The following is a 23,013-nucleotide window of genomic DNA, read 5'->3' on the forward strand; positions in this document are numbered from 1 at the left end:
CAATTAAAACACTGTGTCAGTAGATAAATGTGTAACTCTTGGAACAGGATAAAAGGGGGTGACTGTGGACTCGCCTTTCCTTTCATTTCATTTCCTTCAAACCCACCAACCTGCGTCTCTAGATGAAGGAAAGAAGGTGAGAAAAGAAAGCTGTTGAAGATTCTTCAGCTCCTGAGAAGTGAGAGCCAGCGAGAGAGAGAGAGCATGTCTGGAATCACTGCGGAAAGGAAACACAAGGACAGTGACAGGCAGACAGCTCACTGAGGATGGTAACTTGGGACTAGGCATATTTTTGCATTGGCAGTCCACGTTTAGCTGGCAGAGAGGGTTTTGTTCAGTTGACGGTGACATTACACAGGGAACTCGTCATACAGCAACTGTCTTTATGGCTGTTTTGTTCTTTAGTGTTTTATAGCTAAGTTCACTTCATGTCACCATCGCATGACAAGATCATTAAAACTTTTTGCGCTCTCGCCGATTCCCTGTGTGGATCAAAGTAGGCTAGAATCTTATTGTGGATAATTTGACCCAATAAATAATCCTTGTCTTATCATCACCTCAAACTCTTTGACACTTTGAAAGACTGAAATAAATTCCCCACTTCTCTTGGTTGGGTTCAGCACTACTCTCAAGTTTCCCCCGCTGTGTGAGCATCTGTCCTCTTGCAGTCCTCACGTAGTGTGGTCGTTGAGTTGCTAATAGTCAGTGTCTGTAACCTAATCTCTTTTTATTAAAACGTAAACGTTTTTGTTAAAACTTATTTCAGACAGACAGATCAAACACACCATTTACTCCGACGTGGTGTACAGACAGGTAGGTGTTCATTCTATTATTTTTACATGTTAATTAGCATATGGCTAATAACTTTTACTTACATTAGCTGCTTGCTGGCTTCTATGTAATTTGGCTACCTATCACCACAAAAACTAAAACGCAGACTGTCTGTCGGAGTTTCATTAGCAAATGTCATTGCTAGTAGCTAGCCCTGAATTGGTAGTTAACTAGTCAAATGTTTTTATTCTGACATTTCAGTTAAGTTTCTTGGATATTACTTTCGTTTTGCTAAACACGAAGAAAATATTGAGAGCTAGTCAGGCAAACAGAATGCTCCTAGCCAGGCAGGCAGAATGCTCCTAGCCAGGCAGGCAGAATGCTCCTAGCCAGGCAAACAGAATGCTCCTAGCCAGGCAGGCAAAATGCTCCTAGCCAGGCAGGCAGAATATGTTACAGTTACTAGTTCCCTGTCCAAAATTGTAATCAGTAACCTAACTTTTGGATTACCCAAACTCTGATTACTTTCAGTTACTTTTGGATTACTTTCCCCTCAAGAGGCATTAGAAGAAGATCCAAAAAGGATCCATAAAACGCATTTGGTGTGTCATCATAGTGGTCTCTGACTTATGGTCAGACTCGCTAAGGTGGAACAAACTTAAACTTGCACCTTTTTACAACTCTGAATTGAATGTGATTGAGAAAACAGAAAAGTGTCATATAGTATTTTTTTGCAAACATCCTTTCTGAATTTAAAAGTAATCCAATAAGTAATAATCTAGTTTTTCAAAAGTATCTGTAATCTGATTACAATATTTTTGCTGGGTAAAGTAACTGATTAGCTTGTATTTTTGTAATCAGATGACATGTAATTTACCTAAAAATTGGTGCTATAAAATGGCAAAAGTCAAATTGACACAGATGTAGAGAGTGGTGTAGTCTATCAGCTAGCTAATACATTATACATTATTATTGGTGTAGTTCCACCACCTTGTGGTGTCTGCATACATAGTGTTTCCTTTCCTTCTCCCTCTCTCTTTCTCCATCATTTGCTCTCGCTCTCTCTTTTCTCTCTCTCTCTAGGTTGTTAAGGTGTTTGTGACTCCTGACGTTTGCCACTATGCAGCCTGGAGGAGCACACAAAGGTAGGCTGTGGGTTATAATTTATTTTTCATTCATTCATTCATTCATTCATTCATTCATCCTGTCATTCGTACATCCTGTCATCCTGTCATCCTGCCATTAATTCATTAATTAATTCATTCATCCTGTCATTCATTCATTCATTCATTCATTCATTAATGTATTAATTTATTCATTCTCTCATCCTCATGTAGCTGTGTGTGGCCAGAGCCTGCTGTCCGTCTCTCTAAGGGTGTATCTGAACAACAAGAACAGACTGCAGCCCATCATCGGTCAGGAACAACTGTGTGTGTATATGTGTGTGTTTATCTGTGATACACGTATGGGTATTTGACCAATGTGTCTACTTTGACCTGTGTGTGCCTGTGTGTGTGTGTGTGTGTGTGTGTTTCAGGTTTGAGCTGCGTGACAGAGTGTGTGATGCTCGGCGGGGACTCTGAGGCGGTGTACCTGTGTGAGGTGTGTGTGTGTAGTCTCAGTAAAGTGGACGTCAGGAGCCACATCATGGGGAGTCTCCACAGATACAACTACATAGTAAGGACGTTTCTGGATCTGTGCTGTTCACTCACAAGCTACTTTAGGGTCCTGATGTGTTACTGTAATACCTGGACAGTTTAACGCGCACATCTCTTTACGCTATCACTGACCTATAGCTAGCCTAACACAGCTTTGCAACGGTCATATTTAAGATGACAAAATATTTAATTTAGAGTGATCAACACCATGTTTAGCATATTTGGACTTTCTGTAATCCACATCATTTCCGGGGTTCTACTTGTGACGCTCAAGGTGGGGGTTGAAGGTCACAAGACTTTTTATGGATTATTCTCAGACTGGAGGTACAAGGACTGAGGACACACTGATTATTCACTGCTGTATTGATGACACTGTGTGATTCTGTAGTAGCTGACAGCCACTGCCTTTTGTTTTGACTCCCTACAAGCCTCTCAGGCTGGTGTTTACAGAACATTTGGTTGTATCTGATTAGGATATTAAGGGCCTGTCTCCAAGAGGCTGGTGTTTACAGAACATTTGGTCATGTCTGATTAGGATATTAAGGGCCTGTCTCCAAGATGCTGGTGTTTACAGAACATTAAGGGCCTGTCTCCAAGATGCTGGTGTTTACAGAACATTTGGTCGTGTCTGATTAGGATATTAAGGGCCTGTCTCCAAGAGGCTGGTGTTTACAGAACATTTGGTCATGTCTGATTAGGATATTAAGGGCCTGTCTCCAAGAAGCTGGTGTTTACAGAACATTTGGTAGTGTCTGATTAGGATATTAAGGGCCTGTCTCCAAGATGCTGGTGTTTACAGAACATTTGGTCATGTCTGATTAGGATATTAAGGGCCTGTCTCCAAGAGGCTGGTGTTTACAGAACATTTGGTCATGTCTGATTAGGATATTAAGGGCCTGTCTCCAAGAGGCTGGCGTTTACAGAACATTTGGTCGTGTCTGATTAGGATATTAAGGGCCTGTCTCCAAGAGGCTGGCGTTTACAGAACATTTGGTCGTGTCTGATTAGGATATTAAGGGCCTGTCTCCAAGAGGCTGGTGTTTACAGAACATTTGGTCATGTCTGATTAGGATATTAAGGGCCTGTCTCCAAGAGGCTGGCGTTTACAGAACATTTGGTTGTGTCTGATTAGTATATTAAGGGCCTGTCTCCAAGAGGCTGGTGTTTACAGAACATTTGGTCATGTCTGATTAGGATATTAAGGGCCTGTCTCCAAGATGCTGGTGTTTACAGAACATTTGGTTGTGTCTGATTAGTATATTAAGGGCCTGTCTCCAAGATGCTGGTGTTTACAGAACATTTGGTCGTGTCTGATTAGGATATTAAGGGCCTGTCTCCAAGAGGATGGTGTTTACAGAACATTTGGTCATGTCTGATTAGGATATTAAGGGCCTGTCTCCAAGATGCTGGTGTTTACAGAACATTAAGGGCCTGTCTCCAAGATGCTGGTGTTTACAGAACATTTGGTCGTGTCTGAGTAGGATATTAAGGGCCTGTCTCCAAGAGGCTGGTGTTTACAGAACATTTGGTCATGTCTGATTAGGATATTAAGGGCCTGTCTCCAAGAGGCTGGCGTTTACAGAACATTTGGTTGTGTCTGATTAGTATATTAAGGGCCTATCTCCAAGAGGCTGGTGTTTACAGAACATTTGGTCATGTCTGATTAGGATATTAAGGGCCTGTCTCCAAGAAGCTGGTGTTTACAGAACATTTGGTTGTGTCTGATTAGTATATTAAGGGCCTGTCTCCAAGATGCTGGTGTTTACAGAACATTTGGTCGTGTCTGATTAGGATATTATGGGCCTGTCTCCAAGAGGCTGGTGTTTACAGAACATTTGGTCATGTTTGATTAGGATATTAAGGGCCTGTCTCCAAGATGCTGGTGTTTACAGAACATTAAGGGCCTGTCTCCAAGATACTGGTGTTTACAGAACATTTGGTCGTGTCTGATTAGGATATTAAGGGCCTGTCTCCAAGAGGCTGGTGTTTACAGAACATTTGGTCGTGTCTGATTAGGATATTAAGGGCCTGTCTCCAAGATGCTGGTGTTTACATGTCTGATTAGGATATTAAGGGCCTGTCTCCAAGATGTTCTCTGCTCCTGTGCTGGTTGGTGTCTCCCTGTTGCAACTTGTAATAAACCGGATTGATTTATGATTGACTTTATCTGAAACTGCTCTTCTCTTCTGTTCACCTGGATATTCCAATTAAAAGCTGCACCTTCAGCGCTAACGCGCCTGTGTGTGTGTGTGTGTGTGTTTCCTCTCTCCCTTGGCTGTGGTTGGATAGAAAGTCCATCACTCTCACTTTGTGTCAGAGTGGAAGCCGAGTCCTGACCTGTCCATGCTGGCCCGGCCTCTTATGGAGATGGCTCAAATACTGGAGAAGAGAGAAGGAACCGGGGACATACAGGTGTGTGTGTGTGTGTGGTGTGTGTGTGTGCGCAGGACAGGTGTGTGTGCGTGCTAATCTCCTGTCTTTCTGTTAGGTGCTGGAGTTGGATGCTGCCATGTATGAGAAGATGACGTCACACAGTGAGAGTGATGGTCGGCCTACATCCCCTCTTCTTCGTTCATCCATCTGTTTATTACCAGTCTGCCTCACTCACTCTATCCTCCCCTCTTCCCCCTCCCACCTTCCCTCTGTCTTCATCTCCTTCATCTCTCCCTCTCCCCCCTCTCTCTCTCCCTCTCCCCCCCTTCTCTCCCTCTCCCCCCCTTCTCTCCCTCTCCCCCTCTCCCCCCTCTCTCTCCCTCTCCCCCCTCTCTCTCCCTCTCCCCCTCTCTCTCCCTCTCCCCCCTCTCTCTCCCTCTCCCCCCTCTCGCTCCCCCCCTCTCTCTCCCTCTCCCCCCTCTCTCTCCCTCTCCCTCTCCCTCTCCCGCCTCTCGCTCCCCCCCCTTCTCTCCATCTCCCCCCTCTCTCTCCCTCTCCCCCCCTTCTCTCCCTCTCCCCCCTCTCTCTCCCTCTCCCCCCTCTCTCTCCCTCTCCCCCCTCTCCCTCTCCCCCCTCTCTCTCCCTCTCCCCCCTCTCTCTCCCTCTCCCGCCTCTCGCCCCCCCCTCTCCCTCTCCCCCTCTCTCCCTCTCTCCCTCTCTCTCCCTCTCCCCCCTCTCGCTCCCCCCCCTCTCTCTCCCTCTCCCCCCCCTCTCTCTCCCCCCCCCTTCTCTCCCTCTCCCCCCTCTCTCTCCCTCTCCCGCCTCTCGCCCCCCCCTCTCCCTCTCCCCCCCTCTCTCCCTCTCCCCCCTCTCTCTCCCTCTCCCGCCTCTTGCCCCCCCCCTCTCCCTCTCCCCCTCTCTCCCTCTCTCTCCCTCTCCCCCCTCTCGCTCCCCCCCCTCTCTCTCCCTCTCCCCCCTCTCTCTCTCCCCCCCCTTCTCTCCCTCTCCCCCCTCTCTCTCCCTCTCCCGCCTCTCGCCTCTCCCTCTCCCCCCCTCTCTCCCTCTCCCCCCTCTCTCTCCCTCTCCCCCCCCTCTCTCCCTCTCCCCCCTCTCTCTCCCTCTCCCCCCCCTCTCTCCCTCTCCCCCTCTCTCTCACTCTCCCCCCCCCCCCCCCCCCTTCTCTCCCTCTCCCGCCTCTCTATCTCTATCTCTTTTTACCTCCTCCAGCTCTCATCCTCTTGCATGCCATCAGGACTGAGCGGGAGCAGAGATATCTCCAGAGCCAATCAGGGAAGCCATCAGTCCAGTCGGAGTATCTCACCATCCAATCACAGAGAACCACTATATCACCTCGGAGGCTCTATGTCCAACCTGAGAAGCCTGTAGTCCAGATTGATAACCGAACCGTCCTATGGAAGAGTCCGACTGCCCAGAGTCGGAACTCATCTGGCCAATCAGAGAAGTCCCCTATGTTGCGGCGGAGTGTCTCTGTCCAATCACAACTCAGCTTGGGGGAGGAGGCGGGGTTTCTCCATGAAACCAAGTCCCTGATTGGTGAGTGTATGTGTGCCTCATGGGATGATACGCCAACTTTGCTATGGTGGTTAAAGTCTGGTTTGGGCACCACCGTGTGGGAAATACCTATTTGACAGTTGGCTAAATTCATTTTTTTATGTTACTTACTTCTATTTCTGAATCATCCCCTGCTACACATTTCTACTCAGGTTGCTGTTGTTTGTGGGTGTGGGTCCTTTAGAAGAGAACTGGCCATTACATTTCTCATCTGTTAATCTCACGCTCTACTGCCATTTATCATTCTTCTCTGTGAGTGTCCTCTCTCTTTCGCTCCCTCTCCCACTTTGTCGCGTTCCCTCTCTCTTTGTCCCCTCCTCTCTTTCTCTCTCTCTCCTCTCTCACTAAAGGTGCTTCACTAAAGCGTCCTGCGTCAACATTACCATGGCAGCATGACCCCTCTCTTTCCCCGACCCCTGATTATGTCACAGATGGAGGTCAGACGTTACTGGGTGGTTCTGAGGGGGCGGGACTACAGGGGGTTCCTGCGAAGCTGATTTGCTGTGAGCCGGTGTTCAAGGTGATTCTGTCTATGACTGACGGCCCCCTGCTGCTGGAGAGGAACTCATTCAGCCTGGAAACCTCCCCCTCACACTCCTCACCCCTTCACTCCCCCACCATAGATGCCTCACCCCAGCCCCATCCCACACCCTCGCATTCGCTTGGTCAGCTGGGAAACACAGTCGCAGTAAGATTCGGAAACACACACACCGTTGAATACATACACACCGCGGGATACACACACACTACGACTGCTGCGAGACTGGACCCAGCCATACCTGATCAGCAGCTAACTACGAGAGACGAGGACACACACACTGACGGTCTGTCTCTGGGAGAAGAACAGAGGTTCACTGACCATGGTCTGTACCCCAGCAGAGAGGACACACACACTGACGGTCTGTCTCTGGGAGAAGAACAGAGGTTCGCTGACCATGGTCTGTACCCCAGCAGAGAGGACACACACACTGACGGTCTGTCTCTGGGAGAAGAACAGAGGTTCGCTGACCATGGTCTGTACCCCAGCAGAGAGGACACACACACTGACGGTCTGTCTCTGGGAGAAGAACAGAGGTTCGCTGACCATGGTCTGTACCCCGGCAGAGAGGAAAACACAACTGACGGTCTGTACTTGGTCAGAAAGGAAAACAGTACTTTCCGTCTCTACTCGGTCAAAGAACAAAACACAACTGCCATGGTGCACCTGAGGAGAGAGCAGGACAGAACTGACCGTCTGTATTCAGAGAATGAACGACTCACTGACACCAAGTTCTGTGTCCGAGCGGGGCAGGACAACAGACCGGGCACTACTGACTCTGGTCTAGCCTGTGCCAGAGACATCATGATCACCGACACAGCATCTGTTGCCGAACCGAGTCTCTTCACTACTGGCAGTCTCTCCATCTGCAAGGAAGAGGAGGAGTGCTTGACCAACACTCCTCTAATGGACGAAAAACAGGAGGAGGAGAGGAGGAATGTCTGTCGTTCTGCTGGGGGACAGAGGCTTGCAGAGGATGACAGGACAACTGACAGTGGGTATTCCACAGGAACCAGGTCTACTGACAGAATGTACCATACAAGAGAAAGATCAACTGACAGAATGTACCAAACAACAGAAGCGACAACTGACCGTGGGTGTGCTACAGGGCAGAGGACAACTGACCGTCTGTATGCTACAGGAGAGGGGCTAACTGACTGTCAGTTGATGGAGGAAGAGGAGCAGTGCAGAGCTGAAATTCAGAAAGGAGTTGGAGGGGGAGAAATGGGGGTCATGGTGGAGGGGGAGAAATGGGGAGGAAAGCAGAGAGAGAGGGAGGGAAACTCTGGCTTTCACCATCAACAGTATTTGCAAGGCCAGCCTCCACAACGGCACCAGGCGCAGGGGTTTACAGGAGCTCAGGTTGACACAGCAGCTCTCAGACATGACATAGCCCTTCATAGGGATCAGGCAGGGCCAGTCCTTCACAGAGGAGACATGAGCAGTCGTATGTGTGACATAGAACCCATGCAGGAGGTGCAGTTGTGTGAGGCAGAGTTCAGAGGAGCATGGACCTACAGAGGCACACAGCTGACCCTTGACACCTATAGAACAGGTCCGGAGGGGTACGAGACACACCCTGGTCCTTACCCAGAGGGCCACAGAATGAACTGTGACCCCTACCAAGTTGTCTCTGATGGGATCAGAAGCAACCCTGGCCCACACCGCCTTCACTCTAACCCTAGCGGGTTCAAACCCCAGCCCCTCCCGTACCCTCGCCATCAACTCACCCAGGAGATTGCACCCCATCCTTACCTTGATCCCTTCCCCAGGATCATGGGGGGCGTGCAGCCACAGGAGCTCCCCAGCCCCCCATGTGTGGTGGTGTCTAGCTCTAGACCCTGCCACCCTCATCCTTTCTCTCCAGGTCATGGAGAGCTCCTGTCCCCCCGACACGGCTCAGTCATCCTCCCCAGCCCTCCCTGTCAAAGAGTAGGTTACTGGGTCCACATCCCTGCCTGGGGTCCCTGGGAAGCTCCAGGACCAGGACCTCCCTGGGTCTAACTACCACACACCATACAACCACCACGGATGATTATTCTAGTGGTGGTTTAGACACTGACTTTATGTTGTTTTAAATGGACAGGTGTTTTGTGTGTTTGTTTTATGCACTCTGGGTTCTATGTTTTTTTAATTCAACTGGTGGGAAGCTGTTTGGTTAAAACCGCATTCCAACCGGTGTCAATTCCACAAGATACCACCGCTAAATCTATGAAGTTAAATTGCCTAGTATTTACTCTGTTCCATCTGACTGCGGAATCCACTGTCTCATCAGCCCAGCCAGGCAATTTATAAACTTGATCTCCGCTATAAAAAGCATCTAGATCTTATCTCACATTTCTTTTAGACTAACATTTAGTGTTCAACAGCAGGGAGTTGTATAAACCTTGCTATCTGTCTCTCCGACATTTGCAACCTTGTTTCAATATTCAAATTCAATCTCCAGCTGTTGCATAGTAATGAATGTGTCCGGAGTCGGGATGAGACAGACAGACAGGTAGCTTTTCTCCGCCAGTCGAAATCATGAATCAACATCATTTTTATGGATATATACAAAGAAATATCAATAGAAAACAGGTAAAATGAAACTAAGTACAGCTAGTTTGCAGTCTTTCCAGCTTCAGTTTGAAGTGAATGTGTTAGCTGTGTTGTTGGCTAGTTTCTCTGAACAACAGTGTCCTGACGAGAGAGTACATTTTCTATGGCAGGCGAAATCGCGCATCATTAGCTCATTGTTATGGTGGTATTCAAATAAATGTCACTAGAAAACAGCTTAAACAAATGCAAATGCAGCTACTTTGCTGTTATTCTGACTGCACTGTTTGACGTGACTGTAAATTAGCCGTAGTTGGCTAGCTAGCAGCAAGGGATAAGAATGTTGCCAGCCAGTATGGCAATAGAACATTTAGAACGAACGACTGGGTCGTGTCCAAAGATACAGAACAAAAAGACTGAACGACTGGGTCGCGTCCATAGATACAGAACAAAAAGACTGAACGACTGGGTCGTGTCCATAGATACAGAACATAAAGGCTTAACGACTGGGTCGCGTCCATAGACACAGAACAAAAAGACTTAACGACTGGGACGTGTCTCTCTCTGGCAACCGAACCGATAGAACGAACGACCAGCCGGCTTGGGTAGCAACCTTACATTTGTGTCGGAACTATATCTCGTGGAAGGATGAAACAGTATGAAGAAATTCATCATAAAAAATGTTTTTTATTAAAATATGTAAATAATTATTTGAATATGTTGGTAACCCATTGTATGAAAGTGATAATGCCCTCGAAGCCGGTGTTTGGAGGATATATTGGCACGGTTTGCCGGCCTGAGACGAACAACACCCGTGCCAATATATCCTCCAAACACCGGCTTCTCTGGCATTATTGTTATGGGTGTAAAATGGCACGTTGATACCATCTGTTGGTAAATGTTAATTACTGCAACACCAGTGAATTATCACTTAATTATAAACTGGGTGGTTTGAGCCCTGCATGCTGATTGGCTGACAGACGTGGTATATCAGACCGCATACCACAGGTATGACAAAACATTTATTTTTACTGTTCTAATTACGTTGGTAACCAGTTTATAATAGCAATAAGGCACCTCGGAGGTTTGTGGTATATGGCCAATATACCACGGCTAAGGGCTGTATCCAGGCACTCCGCGTTGAGTCGTGCATAAGAACAGCCCTTAGCTGACGTATATTTGCCATATACCACACCTCCTCGTGCCTTATTGCTTAATTATACACTGGATTGGATTCTGTTGGTTTTAGTGCTGATTATGGGTTGTTGTAAACACGGGTACCTCCCTTGTCAACATGTAATTAGATTTCATGACTTCATAAAACTGTCAACGATTCAACTCACCGGTTCAACTCTGTTACTGATAAATGTTTCTTAAGGTTTATTTTACACAATTAAGAGGGCTCAATTAGGGGTTCAACATTGACCTTTCCAGAAATATCCAGAAGGAGTCGCTTTATCAGTTTGTGACCAGTGGAGGGAAGCAGAGCTGAATAAGTTGTTTAAATTGAGGTTCAGAGGCACAGCGGAGGACTTGTTACACAGTTTTAATAATAATAATAATAATATGCCATTTAGCAGACGCTTTTATCCAAAGCGACTTACAGTCATGTGTGCATACATTTTTACGTATGTTTTCACACTTGGCACACCTCAGGAAGTTGGGTTTAGTAGAGAGATCCTATTAAATTAGTATTCTGATTCCTAATTCAATGGGGTTTAGTTCATCAACGTGGGTCTGGCCAGTGTTAGGCTATCCTTTGACTTTGGTTCATACTAGTGGCTCACCAAAATTAAGTTGTGTTGTATACTCTAAATAATAATAATAATTTGACAAATGGAACCAAATCTGCTCAAGTTGAGCCATTTTCAATGGTTTCATTGTTCATAAAAATAAAAATAATACATTTTTTAATGTGCAGCACTTATGACACGTTACTCAGAAAGTAGCATTGAACTGTGGCCCAGTGTCAATTTGTGGGCAGGATCAATCTTGAGGCATTACTTTTTCAGCGGGTCCAGAGAAAGACTGTATTATGGTTCATTGTGGCAGAGCTGGAGTAAAGTAGTGTTTGTTATTCTTTTTCTATTTGTTTCCCCATTGAGATTCAGGCACCATTACCAAATATATTTCAAACTAACCTAAGATAGTTCATCTGTGTCGTTTTCAATAGGAGCAAATGAAGCATAGTGGGCAGAACAAGCAAGGAGGTTGGCAGAGACGAGCACGAGCTAGCGAGATCCTGTTGGCGCGTTCTAGTGTTTATTTGCATATGTTAGGGGACACCTCTCTCAAGTGTGTGTGTACAATAACTCAATTCGCCATTGCACTCCTTGTAAACAACGCCATTTTTTAAATAAACTTTGGCAAAGGGTCACGTATACAAAACGTATTGCATTGTTCGTAACAGATTTGAGTTTTGGGAACATAAAACTGTATTGAGATCGGCCTTTTCTGATAAAATCAGCAGAATGTCGGACGAGTTCCACCCCGCTCCATACGCTCCCACTGCCGACCACTTGGCTTCCTCTCATCACCATATTTGGTGGGGAGTGGAAATTCCAACCGGATGCTTCAGATTTATACGTCCAGTGGAACATCTGGCTCCTTGTTCCATCTGTGCGGTTACTGCTGTATACAATTGCTTACCTTTGTGTTGCTGCTGTATATGAATACCTTATGGCCTTCAAAGTCAGTGACTTTTTCCCACATTTTGTTGTGTTACAGCCTGAATTAAAAATGTATTTAATTGAGATTTCACTGATCTATACGCTTGCACCGCCAGGGTTGTGGGTTCGTTTCCCACGGGGGGCCAGTATGAAAATGTATGTACTCACTAACTGTAAGTCGCTCTGGTTAAGAGCGTCTGCTAAAAATGTAAATGTGTTTTATAAAATGTATTCTGTTTAATAAAAAGCTGAAATGTCTTGAATCAATAAATATTCAACCCTTTTCAGAAAGTGAAAGCAGCTGTGGATATATTTCTTATGGGCAAAAATTAGCAAAATAATGACAAGCTTTCTGCTAGTACACAAAGAGAAAATCGTCGTTGTGCTGGCCAGTCCGTCACCTGTTGTGGAACCGAGCGAGGTTGTCCCTGCCTGTCCCTGCCCCGCGCGGCGAGTCAAAGGCGCCAATTTATAACGGCCCTGACGGAAAGGACGCAGCGAGTTATCCATATTTAATGTTATGAGAATTTGTTTCAGGATAATAAATTCGTTTTCTCTCTCTTTTTGGAAGGAGAAACCAGAGTATTCAAAATGAGCGTGTCTGTAGGTTAGTGATAATTAACTAGCTAGTGATATATATATATTTTTAGAAGTGTGCTTGCTGTCCAACTCCAACTGGATGACAAAGTTAGCTAGCTAGCTAACTACTGTAGATAGATAGATAGCTACAGTATTTCTGTACATTCAATAGCTACCTAGCCGTTTCAATCCCAGCTAACGTTAGCTATGACAGGTTCTTACTCAATAGCACTTTTTTGTTTCTTTACAGGTTCATCTTTTAATGTTGAGGATGTCCTTAGACCTTCTATGAAAGAGGGTAATGTTAGGCAAACATACAAATAGTTTGACTTAGCTAGATAAGTTATATTCCATATCAAATTTTTACAAATATTGCCTTGAGAATAATGTCCTGAGAGGCCAAGATGATATATATTTCAGGTGGGCATGAAGATGTGGAACCCAAAGTTGAGCAGCTGATGAATAAACTAAAAAAGCTGCAACAAGGTAAGGTTAGCTATTATTAACCCCTTCCACACTACAAATTCCTCATACATGCCTAATGGAAGAGAGAGGTTGATTAGGTTTGAAAATATACATGATAAATGAAGAACTCAAGCTAATAACAGAAATTTGATTCAGTATTTTTTGTCAGCATTTATCTTGCGGAAGACAGCATCCTTCAAGCCATAATGGTTTTGTGTCAGTAAAAGTGTGGCTATGCATGCTGTGTGGTGTGGATTTATGTGTTTGTGTGTTCTCTCTCAGGTAAGAGAGCTACAGAGGAGGAGGTGAAAGAGGCCCACTCACTCAGAGACTCTCTGCAGGAAGAACTCGATGCCCGTAAGAAACCCTGAAGAAATCTCATGGCTTTGTTCTCATACTTAGTAATATTAGATACACCCTTGGTTCTTCTTCCTTTCCGACTGGACACAGACATCAATTCAACATCTATTCCACATTGGTTCAACTTAATTTTATTGAAATGATGTGGAAACAATGTTGATTCAACCAGTGTGTGCCCAGTGGGTAGCTTCCTTTGGGTAATCACTGATCCAATGTGACTAGACTGGGGAAAAAACGATCTCTACTGCTTTCAGACATCCAACCATCACAGATCAGAGATAAGCCTACTTCTCCGAAGACAGGATTTTTGTTTAAAGTATTGGAACAGTTTAAACAGTTTAGAAAAAGATGAAGTGATGGTTAGTGGTCTTGGTTTTCTAGTAGTCCTGAAGTTTACAAAATTAATGACACCAGTATCACTTGTTTTTCCCCCCAGTACAGACGGAAGCTTACCAACTGGAGGGAGTCCACAAAGAGAAAGAGGGTAGAGTGACAACACACAGATCACTCACTTTCACGTTAAGGCCATACACATTTTATTCAATGTTTAACAGATGCCCTTCCTCACATTTCTCAAAAATAAAAATCTGAAAAGTTTCAAGGTTATAGCAAAAATAAAGTCCTCAAGCTTCCAGTAAAGAGATACACACTTTCCTCGTTTGGAAGGCCTTAGCACAGCTTACCAAGAGGCTAAAATCTCTAGAAAAGGTTGCTAGGTGTTATATTAAGTTGTTATAGTACAGTTACATTTACATTTACGTTACAAACAAGTGTATTTTTATTGTTATTTTTTTCGCTCTGTTAAACTAAGATACATTTGTATTTATGTCATGAGAAAAGTAGCCATTCTGGAAATACTGAGAGATTCCTGCCATGACATCATGGCAACAGAATGATGATTGGGTTAGAATAGAGTAAGCCTTTAGTGTAGACGTTTGTTTTATTTGACTTTCAGGGTTAGTTATATTACACACTGACTTATCTCAATGGTATGCTGATGTTAGAGCTGAGGATTGTGGTCAGTCTCAAAGACCTGATACCGTTTATCAGTCATTCTTAATTTTCTAGTTACAGAATATTACAACACATGAATGAACCTACTACCAAAATCAGTAGACCTTATCCACCTTCTATGCCTGAAATCCATAGTGCTCTCAAAGGTAACACGTTTACAGATGCTTTTGTCAATTTAAAACTGATGATGCTGTTTCTATCCCAGAGTTGTGCAGGGTGCTGCAGTTCCAGTGTGAAGAGATGGAACAGGACTCTACCAGGTGAGCCGTTACACCTGCCTGGTATTAGGTGCACCTTCACCTCTCTCCAGTCTCCACCCACCTTGTTGTGGTCAGGCAGCCAGCTTCCGGACCAGTTCCCTTCTTCAGATCAAACACTAGATGGCAGCATATCTTCATGTTTATGCAGCCCTAGAGCAGACGTGATCTCTATTCAGGGTCAGTTTCAGATGAAAACATATACAAACAGAAAGACTTGAAAACAGAACAATGGATTTATTGGCATCATTACCGAACCTGTGACAAGAGGAGTTATTCAGCACCATCTGTTGTTTGGTTCAACTCTACACACCTGTAGGTGGAAACTTTGACTCTAAAAATCCTGACAAAACAGGATGAAGACACACCATATGTCAGAAAGCTGCTGCTGGTAAATAAATCAACTCTGATGTGATCCCACTGTGAGTTATTTGAACGCTCTGACAATTCTGTAGGACCTGATGAAGACGCGTCGGTCTGTGCATCTCAATATATCACAGTGGCAGGAAGCATATCACAGTGGCCGACATTCCTCATTTCCTGTCCAGCACCTGAACAAGTTAAGTGTGTGTATGTGTCCTTGTTCACAGGCAGCAGCAGCTGAACAGGAAGAGTGAGGACCTGATAGAACAGTACAGATGTCAGATCCAGGAGACCAAGCTCAAACACAGGAAACACCGGTAACTGTAGCGATGGAGGGGGAACAGTCAGAATGGGGGCTTGAACCAACAGCAATTAGAGAGATCACGAGGAGGGGGAACAGTCATAATGGGGGCTTGAACCAACAGCCATTAGAGAGATCAGGTGGAGGGCGAACAGTCAGAATGGGGGCTTGAACCAACAGCCATTAGAGAGATCAGGTGGAGGGGGAACAGTCAGAATGGGGGCTTGAACCAACAGCCATTAGAGAGATCAGGTGGAGGGCGAACAGTCAGAATGGGGGCTTGAACCAACAGCCATTAGAGAGATCAGGTGGAGGGCGAACAGTCAGAATGGGGGCTTGAACCAACAGCCATTAGAGAGATCAGGTGGAGGGCGAACAGTCAGAATGGGGGCTTGAACCAACAGCCATTAGAGAAATCAGGTGGAGGGGGAACAGTCATAATGGGGGCTTGAACCAACAGCCATTAGAGAGATCAGGTGGAGGGCGAACAGTCAGAATGGGGGCTTGAACCAACAGCCATTAGAGAGATCAGGTGGAGGGCGAACAGTCAGAATGGGGGCTTGAACCAACAGCCATTAGAGAGATCAGGCTATGTATTGTGTGTTTCTTCTGACAGGATGAAGTTTGAAAACCAGCTCCAGCAGCTGATAGAGCAGCATAAGAACCTGCACTCTGTCTTTGTGAGTTTGTCTGCTTGTACCTGTGAGAAATCTGAAAGACTTCAGAGAGCTTCTTCCATGTTTCTTTCACATATCCAGTCTTTCCAGATCTGTGAATACTAAGTGTTGTGTCTTCCATCCAGAGCCCAGACAGACTGCCTGCTGAAATAGAGAGTGTTGAAAACACCAAGTCTCAGCTGCTGAAGGCTGGTAAGAAACCCTGATGACTGTAGACTTTAGCATGATGATAGACTTTAACATGGGCTTTTAGCACCATCAGGTGTGCAACTGTGATGTATCTGTGTTTGGTGTGTGTGTGTGTGTGTGTGTGTGTGCGTGTGTGTGTGTGTGCGTGCGCGTGCGTGTGCGTGTGCGTGTGCGTGTGTGTGTGTGTGTGCATATAGAACAGCTGAAGTTGTCTCAGCTCTGCCATCTAGAGGAGTCGCTAGATGAGGCCAGGAGACAGACTCCGACTGACCCAGCAGACAGACGCACAGACTGAACCCTGGAACTGCACACTGTAATAACGACCGCTGGGTACAATTACAGATAGTTCCTTGGCTCATAGTTAGAGAGGGTTCAGTGTGTAGAAGCAAAGTTGTGAACGTTTTGTGATTGTTCTTCTGCCCTTAATATTGTGTATTGAGTTCATATGTTTGATGTTGTGTATTGTGTTCCTCTGTTTGATGTTGTGTATTGTGTTCCTCTGTTTAATGTTGTGTATTGTGTTCATCTGTTTGATGTGGTGTATTGTGTTCCTCTGTTTGATGTTGTGTATTGTGTTCCTCTGTTTGATGTTGTGTATTGTGTTCCTCTGTTTGATATTGTGTATTGTGTTCCTATGTTTGATATTGTGTATTGTGTTCATCTGTTTGATATTGTGTATTGTGTTCCTATGTTTGATATTGTGTATTGTGTTCATCTGTTTGATATTGTGTATTGTGTTCCTCTGTTTAATGTTGTGTATTGTGTTCCTCTGTTTGATGTTGTGTATTGTGTTCCTATGTTTGATATTGTGTATTGTGTTCCTATGTTTGATATTGTGTATTGTGTTCATCTGTTTGATATTGTGTATTGTGTTCCTCTGTTTGATGTTGTGTATTGTGTTCCTCTGTTTGATATTGTGTATTGTGTTCCTCTGCTTAATGTTGTGTATTGTGTTCCTCTGTTTAATGTTGTGTATTGTGTTCCTATGTGTGATGTTGTGTATTGTGTTCCTATTTTGATATTGTGTATTGTGTACCTCTGTTTGATATTGTGTATTGTGTTCCTCTGTTTAATGTTGTGTATTGTGTTCCTCTGTTTAATGTTGTGTATTGTGTTCCTATGTGTGATGTTGTGTATTGTGTTCCTATTTTGATATTGTGTATTGTGTTCCTCTGTTTGATGTTGTGGTTCTGGATAATTTGTACATCATTCTTTATGGATTATTTATTGATTATTTATTTGCTGCTGAGCAGTTTGCTTTTAAACAGATTAAATACAGTTGTCTAGGCTAGTTGAGGTTTAAGTGTTTGTGGATTGAGAGTCTCACACAGATAAGAGTAAACGAACCTCACCAACATGAATGCAGCACAGACAGTCACACACAAAGACACACACACACACACACACACACACACATATTGTAATGGTAACCTAGGTATTTAGGCCTTATTGAAAATAAGTGGATATTCAACCGGCAGCAGAAATGTTTACGTTTAGTTAGGTGTAGTTTCAGTAAGGTCAAGGAAATGCATAACATTTCAAATTGGGTTAGTGTACTGCCGGGATTTTCTGCCGTTCAAATATACACTGCCGCTGGCTGGGATGAGAATGCCCTCATAAAATACATCAAGGGTCTTTCCTGGTTTAAGGTTAAATAAATACCACCGTGTGTATCCTCTGGCTTGTGAGTAACCTTTACATGCATTACAATGTAATAATCTGTAATTATGTTAATTATAGCATCAGCCTTATTCCACTTGACAGACACTGATATGTACTAATGCTGCAGAACTCGCTGAGGTGGGTGGTGTGTGTGTGTGTGTGGGGGGGGGGGGGGGGGGGTCTTTTTCTTAAGTTTTCATCCCTCTAGTATTCTGTCACATACTGGTCGAGTCAAACCTACAGTAATTTACTTTTCTTGTTCCTTCATACTGGAGAAGCCACAAACACATACAGCTCCACTGGGACCAGTAATCTGAAGCCAACAGAGGTACTTAGCACAGATGTCTCATGTGTTAATTATCTAACTAACACATGATTATGTAATCTATCACAGTTCCACACGCAGGGAAAACCACACACAGTGTGCTGAAATGTTGCTGTTTAGCTTTACTCCTCACACTAAGGTGAGAAATGACCTCGCAGCATTTCGGCTCCACTGTGTGTGTGACCTCAGTGTGTTTGGGCTGCGTCACCTGATACGCAGGTTTGACATTACAGTGTGGAAAATGCATTGTGGGAAAGCTCACTTGAAGGGGAACATATACATTTTCGCATGTATCATTTTCTCAACGTATGTAGATGGATGTGAGTGTACTCTATGTGTCTGTGTGTATTGACCGAGGATCTAAACCCACTCTTGACCTCCCTTTCTCAACTCCAGTGTCTCTAGGGTTGAGACTTGAGGTTGAGAGAGAGAGAGAGCAATAGGCTATTGCTGCTGCAGACAGGATTTCTCTCAAACTCCTGATCCACTGATCCACTCCTACCACTCTCTAGCTTTCCATCTAGTCTAGGCCAGGGTTTATCTGTTGCCCAGAGTCAAGCCCAGTCCTGTGGCTCTGCTCTATGGCTAGGAGGGGTGAGTCAGAGAGAGGGGGTGGAGAGGGGGAAGAAAGGAGAGAGATTGGGGAAGGGAAGTTGGGTGTGGCCCTGAAGCATGTGGCACATTCCTAGAAGAGACTGCGCCCTCAATGCCACCTCACACACACGTACACCTTTCCAGCTGCTAACTTATAAAAATAAAAATAAACATTCAGGTGAGCAGCATACACACACTAAGTCTGAGACACTCACTCATACACACGTATGGTAGTACACTCACAATGTATGCAAATAAACTTTCATTGAGTGTTTTAATCATACACAACCAAGAGCACTATATTTGCTTAACCAGGTCTAGAGTAGGTGTGTCCGTGTGTGTGTGTGTGTCCGTGTGTGTGTGTGTGTGTGTGTGCAGGTAACAGGACAAGGTGCACCCAGGTATGTGGGCAAACGTCCAGATCGGGAGACACCCTGGGGAGCAAACGCTGAACACACATTCATGTGCCAGTGTGTGTGTGTGTTGCAGGATATCAGGGGAGCAGGGTGGGACTGATCTGACAGGACAAAGGACGGCCTACGATGCACACACACTCTCAGAGACACCGTAAGAGAACTCAGTGCCCCTTTAGTTTACATATGGGAGACATGAAAGAACATCAAATAATCCACATTTAGCTTCACCAGCGTACAGGGTTCTGAGTTTGCACTTGTGGGACTTTTTGCGTGGGGTTCCCTAAACTGGGCAGGGCAAATAGATCAAGTGCAAATCATTTGAAAGTATCTGACTAATGGGTACACCTGTGACTGATGGACATGGGAGAACTTTGCTATGCTAACACTATGCAGCTGAATCGGCATGGAGGACGTTTAAGCGCTGTGACTCAGACTTCCCTGTCAGCAGTTAGAAAGCGAGAGAGGAGGAGAAGGGGAAGTGGGAAATAGAGAGAGGAGGGGATGGGGGACATAGAGAGAGGAGGAGGAGGGGATGGGGAAATAGAGAGAGAGAGAGGAGGGGATGGGGGACATGGAGAGAGGAGGAGGAGGGGACGGGGAAATAGAGAGAGAGAGAGGAGGGGATGGGGGACATGGAGAGAGGAGGAGGAGGGGATGGGGGACATAGAGAGAGGAGGAGGAGGGGACGGGGAAATAGAGAGAGAGGAGGGGATGGGGGACATGGAGAGAGGAGGAGGAGGGGATGGGGGACATAGAGAGAGGAGGAGGAGGATGGGACAGGGAAATAGAGAGAGAGAGAGGAGGGGATGGGGGACATGGAGAGAGGAGGAGGAGGGGATGGGGGACATAGAGAGAGGAGGAGGAGGAGGGGACAGGGAAATAGAGAGAGGAGGGGATGGGGGACATGGAGAGAGGAGGAGGAGGGGATGGGGGACATAGAGAGAGGAGGAGGAGGAGGGGACAGGGAAATAGAGAGAGAGAGGGGTGGGGATGGGGGACATGGAGAGATGAGGAGGAGGGGATGGGGGACATAGAGAGAGGAGGAGGAGGAGGGGACAGGGAAATAGAGAGAGAGAGAGGAGGGGATGGGGGACATGGAGAGAGGAGGAGGAGGGGATGGGGGACATGGAGAGAGGAGGAGGAGGGGATGGGGGACATAGAGAGAGGAGGAGGGGACAGGGAAATAGAGAGAGAGAGAGGAGGGGATGGGGGACATGGAGAGAGGAGGAGGAGGGGATGGGGGACATAGAGAGAGGAGGAGGAGGAGGGGACAGGGAAATAGAGAGAGAGAGAGGAGGGGATGGGGGACATGGAGAGAGGAGGAGGAGGGGATGGGGGACATAGAGAGAGGAGGAGGAGGAGGGGACGGGGAAATAGAGAGAGAGAGAGGAGGGGATGGGGGACATGGAGAGAGGAGGAGGAGGGGATGGGGGACATAGAGAGAGGAGGAGGAGGAGGGGACAGGGAAATAGAGAGAGAGAGAGGAGGGGATGGGGGACATGGAGAGAGGAGGAGGAGGGGATGGGGGACATAGAGAGAGGAGGAGGAGGAGGGGACAGGGAAATAGAGAGAGAGAGGAGGGGATGGGGGACATGGAGAGAGGAGGAGGAGGGGATGGGGGACATAGAGAGAGGAGGAGGAGGAGGGGACAGGGAAATAGAGAGAGAGAGGAGGGGATGGGGGACATGGAGAGAGGAGGAGGAGGGGATGGGGGACATAGAGAGAGGAGGAGGAGGAGGGGACAGGGAAATAGAGAGAGAGAGAGGAGGGGATGGGGGACATGGAGAGAGGAGGAGGAGGAGGGGACAGGGAAATAGAGAGAGAGAGAGGAGGGGACGGGGAAATAGAGAGAGAGAGGGGAGGGGATGGGGGACATGGAGAGAGGAGGAGGAGGAGGGGACAGGGAAATAGAGAGAGAGAGAGGAGGGGACGGGGAAATAGAGAGAGAGAGGGGAGGGGATGGGGGACATGGAGAGAGAGAGGGGTGCACACTCCACTCCACTGAACAACATACCAGGCTACAGCTCACTGTTGAATGGAGAGAGAGAGCCATGAGCCAAACACTACATCCAGAGGGTTAAATTGAGATGTATGATGTTCCTCCAAATTAAGTTTATTTTTCAGGAGGTGTTTTCCAAACAGGTAAGTCCACACACACACCCTCCAGCTGTACTTTACCTGCCTACCCTACTTATGCCAACATTGTCATAAATTATCCCAAGGTAATATTTTTGAAAAACGTCACTAGAGCCAACTTCCAATCGTTTTCAACTGTCAGCGTTCCAGCAGTGAGAATGGGAGGAGTTAAGAGAGGAAAGCCTGGCAAAGATGGTTACTCAACTTCTTCATGATTGTATCTCCGCGTTGTGGAAGAGGGCGGGCAGAGCGGTAGGATCAGACAGAGGCAGATAGGTCTGGCCTGTAGTGTGGAGCTCCGGGGCGTTTTGGGCGGATAGATTGGAGTCCCACCGGGAGACAGGAATGTACACCGCGGACAAGGACTGACGAGCCGGCGAACACCAGTGAAAGTACCGCGGGAGGGATATACGGCGATATATAGCGATTCAAGCCAGGGAGACAAAGTAGCCAAGAAAAAGTAGCCTACAAGTTGTTGCCCACTGGAGGGTAAGAGACTGTATTATGATGTCCATAACAACTCGCTCTGAAACAGGTCAATCTATCCTGGTGATCTCCGTATCTTCTGTAAATTAGCCTATTGCATTAATCTCTAGACCTATGTAACTCAATATAGGCCTTTTTTTTTATTTCACCTTTATTTAACCAGGTAAGTCAGTTAAGAACAAATTCTTATTTACAATGACGGCCTACACCTACTTAAAGCTGTAAAATGTTTACTGTAGTTATGTAGATGACAGTATCCATCTCATCATTGTTTTATTAGGCTACTGTAATAACTCTGTAATAATGTCTGGTTTCATTGAAAGTTGCCAACCAATAGAAACTCTGTAAGAATTGCTTGTCGGCCTTCAATGAAAGTAGTATGAATCCACATAGACACAAAGAAACTACCGCATTACAATAGCCCTCTATTATAGCCTATATGCCTACTGTCATGCATAGACAGGACAATATGTTAAAACACCCCGCCTGTCTGTCCTGTTATCTAATAAGCCTAATGTACAGTTGGACTAAAAGACAATTGACATAATCCGTTTGCTTTTTGTTGTAAATGACCATACAGAAGGTGTGTGTGTGTGTACTGAGTACAGATGGTCTGCTCTTTATCTTACTGAGCCTTTGGTCAATGTCTAGATAGTGTGCATACAGTATTTCAGATAATAGTCCTACTGTAGCCTCCCTGTATGCAAGTGAGTGTACTACTGTCAGTGTGTGTGTGTGTGTGTGTGTGTGTGTGTGTGTGTGTGTGTTTCAAGTTGTATTAGTCACACGTACAGGATAGACATGGTGTACAGTGTACACCATCCAACGAAATGCTTACTTTCAGGTTCCTTCTCGACAATGAGAAATAAGAAAATATAAGAATACGTAAAGTAAATGTCTCAGTAGAACAGAATAAACATTTGAGCATCAGTATATTACAGGAGGCGTAATTTATAGTTCAATATTTACATGTGTTCTGGGGAAGGGGGAATTAGGGGGGGGGGGGGGGGCAAGTGTTTAAATTGTGCAGTATTTAGCAATCATGATACGAGTCTGGTAGCTGCAGTTGTGAT

At 45.8% G+C, this 23,013-nt stretch overlaps 2 protein-coding genes across 2 annotated transcripts in view; both read left to right on the top strand.

Annotated features, from left to right (window-relative positions):
• Positions 1-184: 184 nt before the first annotated feature.
• Positions 185-8,916, top strand: LOC311131851 (uncharacterized protein; the record flags this gene model as incomplete). The annotated part of the gene is made up of 9 exons (XM_084164979.1): positions 185-269; positions 767-813; positions 1,855-1,916; positions 2,109-2,186; positions 2,309-2,448; positions 4,719-4,841; positions 4,918-4,975; positions 6,030-6,356; positions 6,725-8,916. The coding sequence occupies exons 3-9, from the start codon at positions 1,892-1,894 to the stop codon at positions 8,914-8,916; spliced, it is 2,943 nt and encodes a 980-aa protein (XP_084021105.1). The 5' UTR covers positions 185-269; positions 767-813; positions 1,855-1,891.
• Positions 8,917-12,953: 4,037 nt separating this feature from the next.
• Positions 12,954-23,013, top strand: part of LOC311131852 (uncharacterized protein) — a 31,984-nt gene continuing 21,924 nt past the window's right edge. Inside the window, exons 1-8 of the mRNA XM_084164980.1 lie at positions 12,954-12,993; positions 13,116-13,181; positions 13,443-13,517; positions 13,957-14,004; positions 14,740-14,794; positions 15,382-15,471; positions 16,072-16,135; positions 16,258-16,324. Coding sequence (XP_084021106.1) covers positions 12,984-12,993; positions 13,116-13,181; positions 13,443-13,517; positions 13,957-14,004; positions 14,740-14,794; positions 15,382-15,471; positions 16,072-16,135; positions 16,258-16,324 — 475 coding nt within the window. The 5' untranslated portion in view covers positions 12,954-12,983. The remainder of the gene's footprint in view (positions 12,994-13,115; positions 13,182-13,442; positions 13,518-13,956; positions 14,005-14,739; positions 14,795-15,381; positions 15,472-16,071; positions 16,136-16,257; positions 16,325-23,013) is intronic.

The sequence above is a fragment of the Coregonus lavaretus genome (assembly GCF_964263955.1).
Source record: "Coregonus lavaretus genome assembly, chromosome: 7".
Lineage (NCBI taxonomy): Eukaryota > Metazoa > Chordata > Actinopteri > Salmoniformes > Salmonidae > Coregonus > Coregonus lavaretus.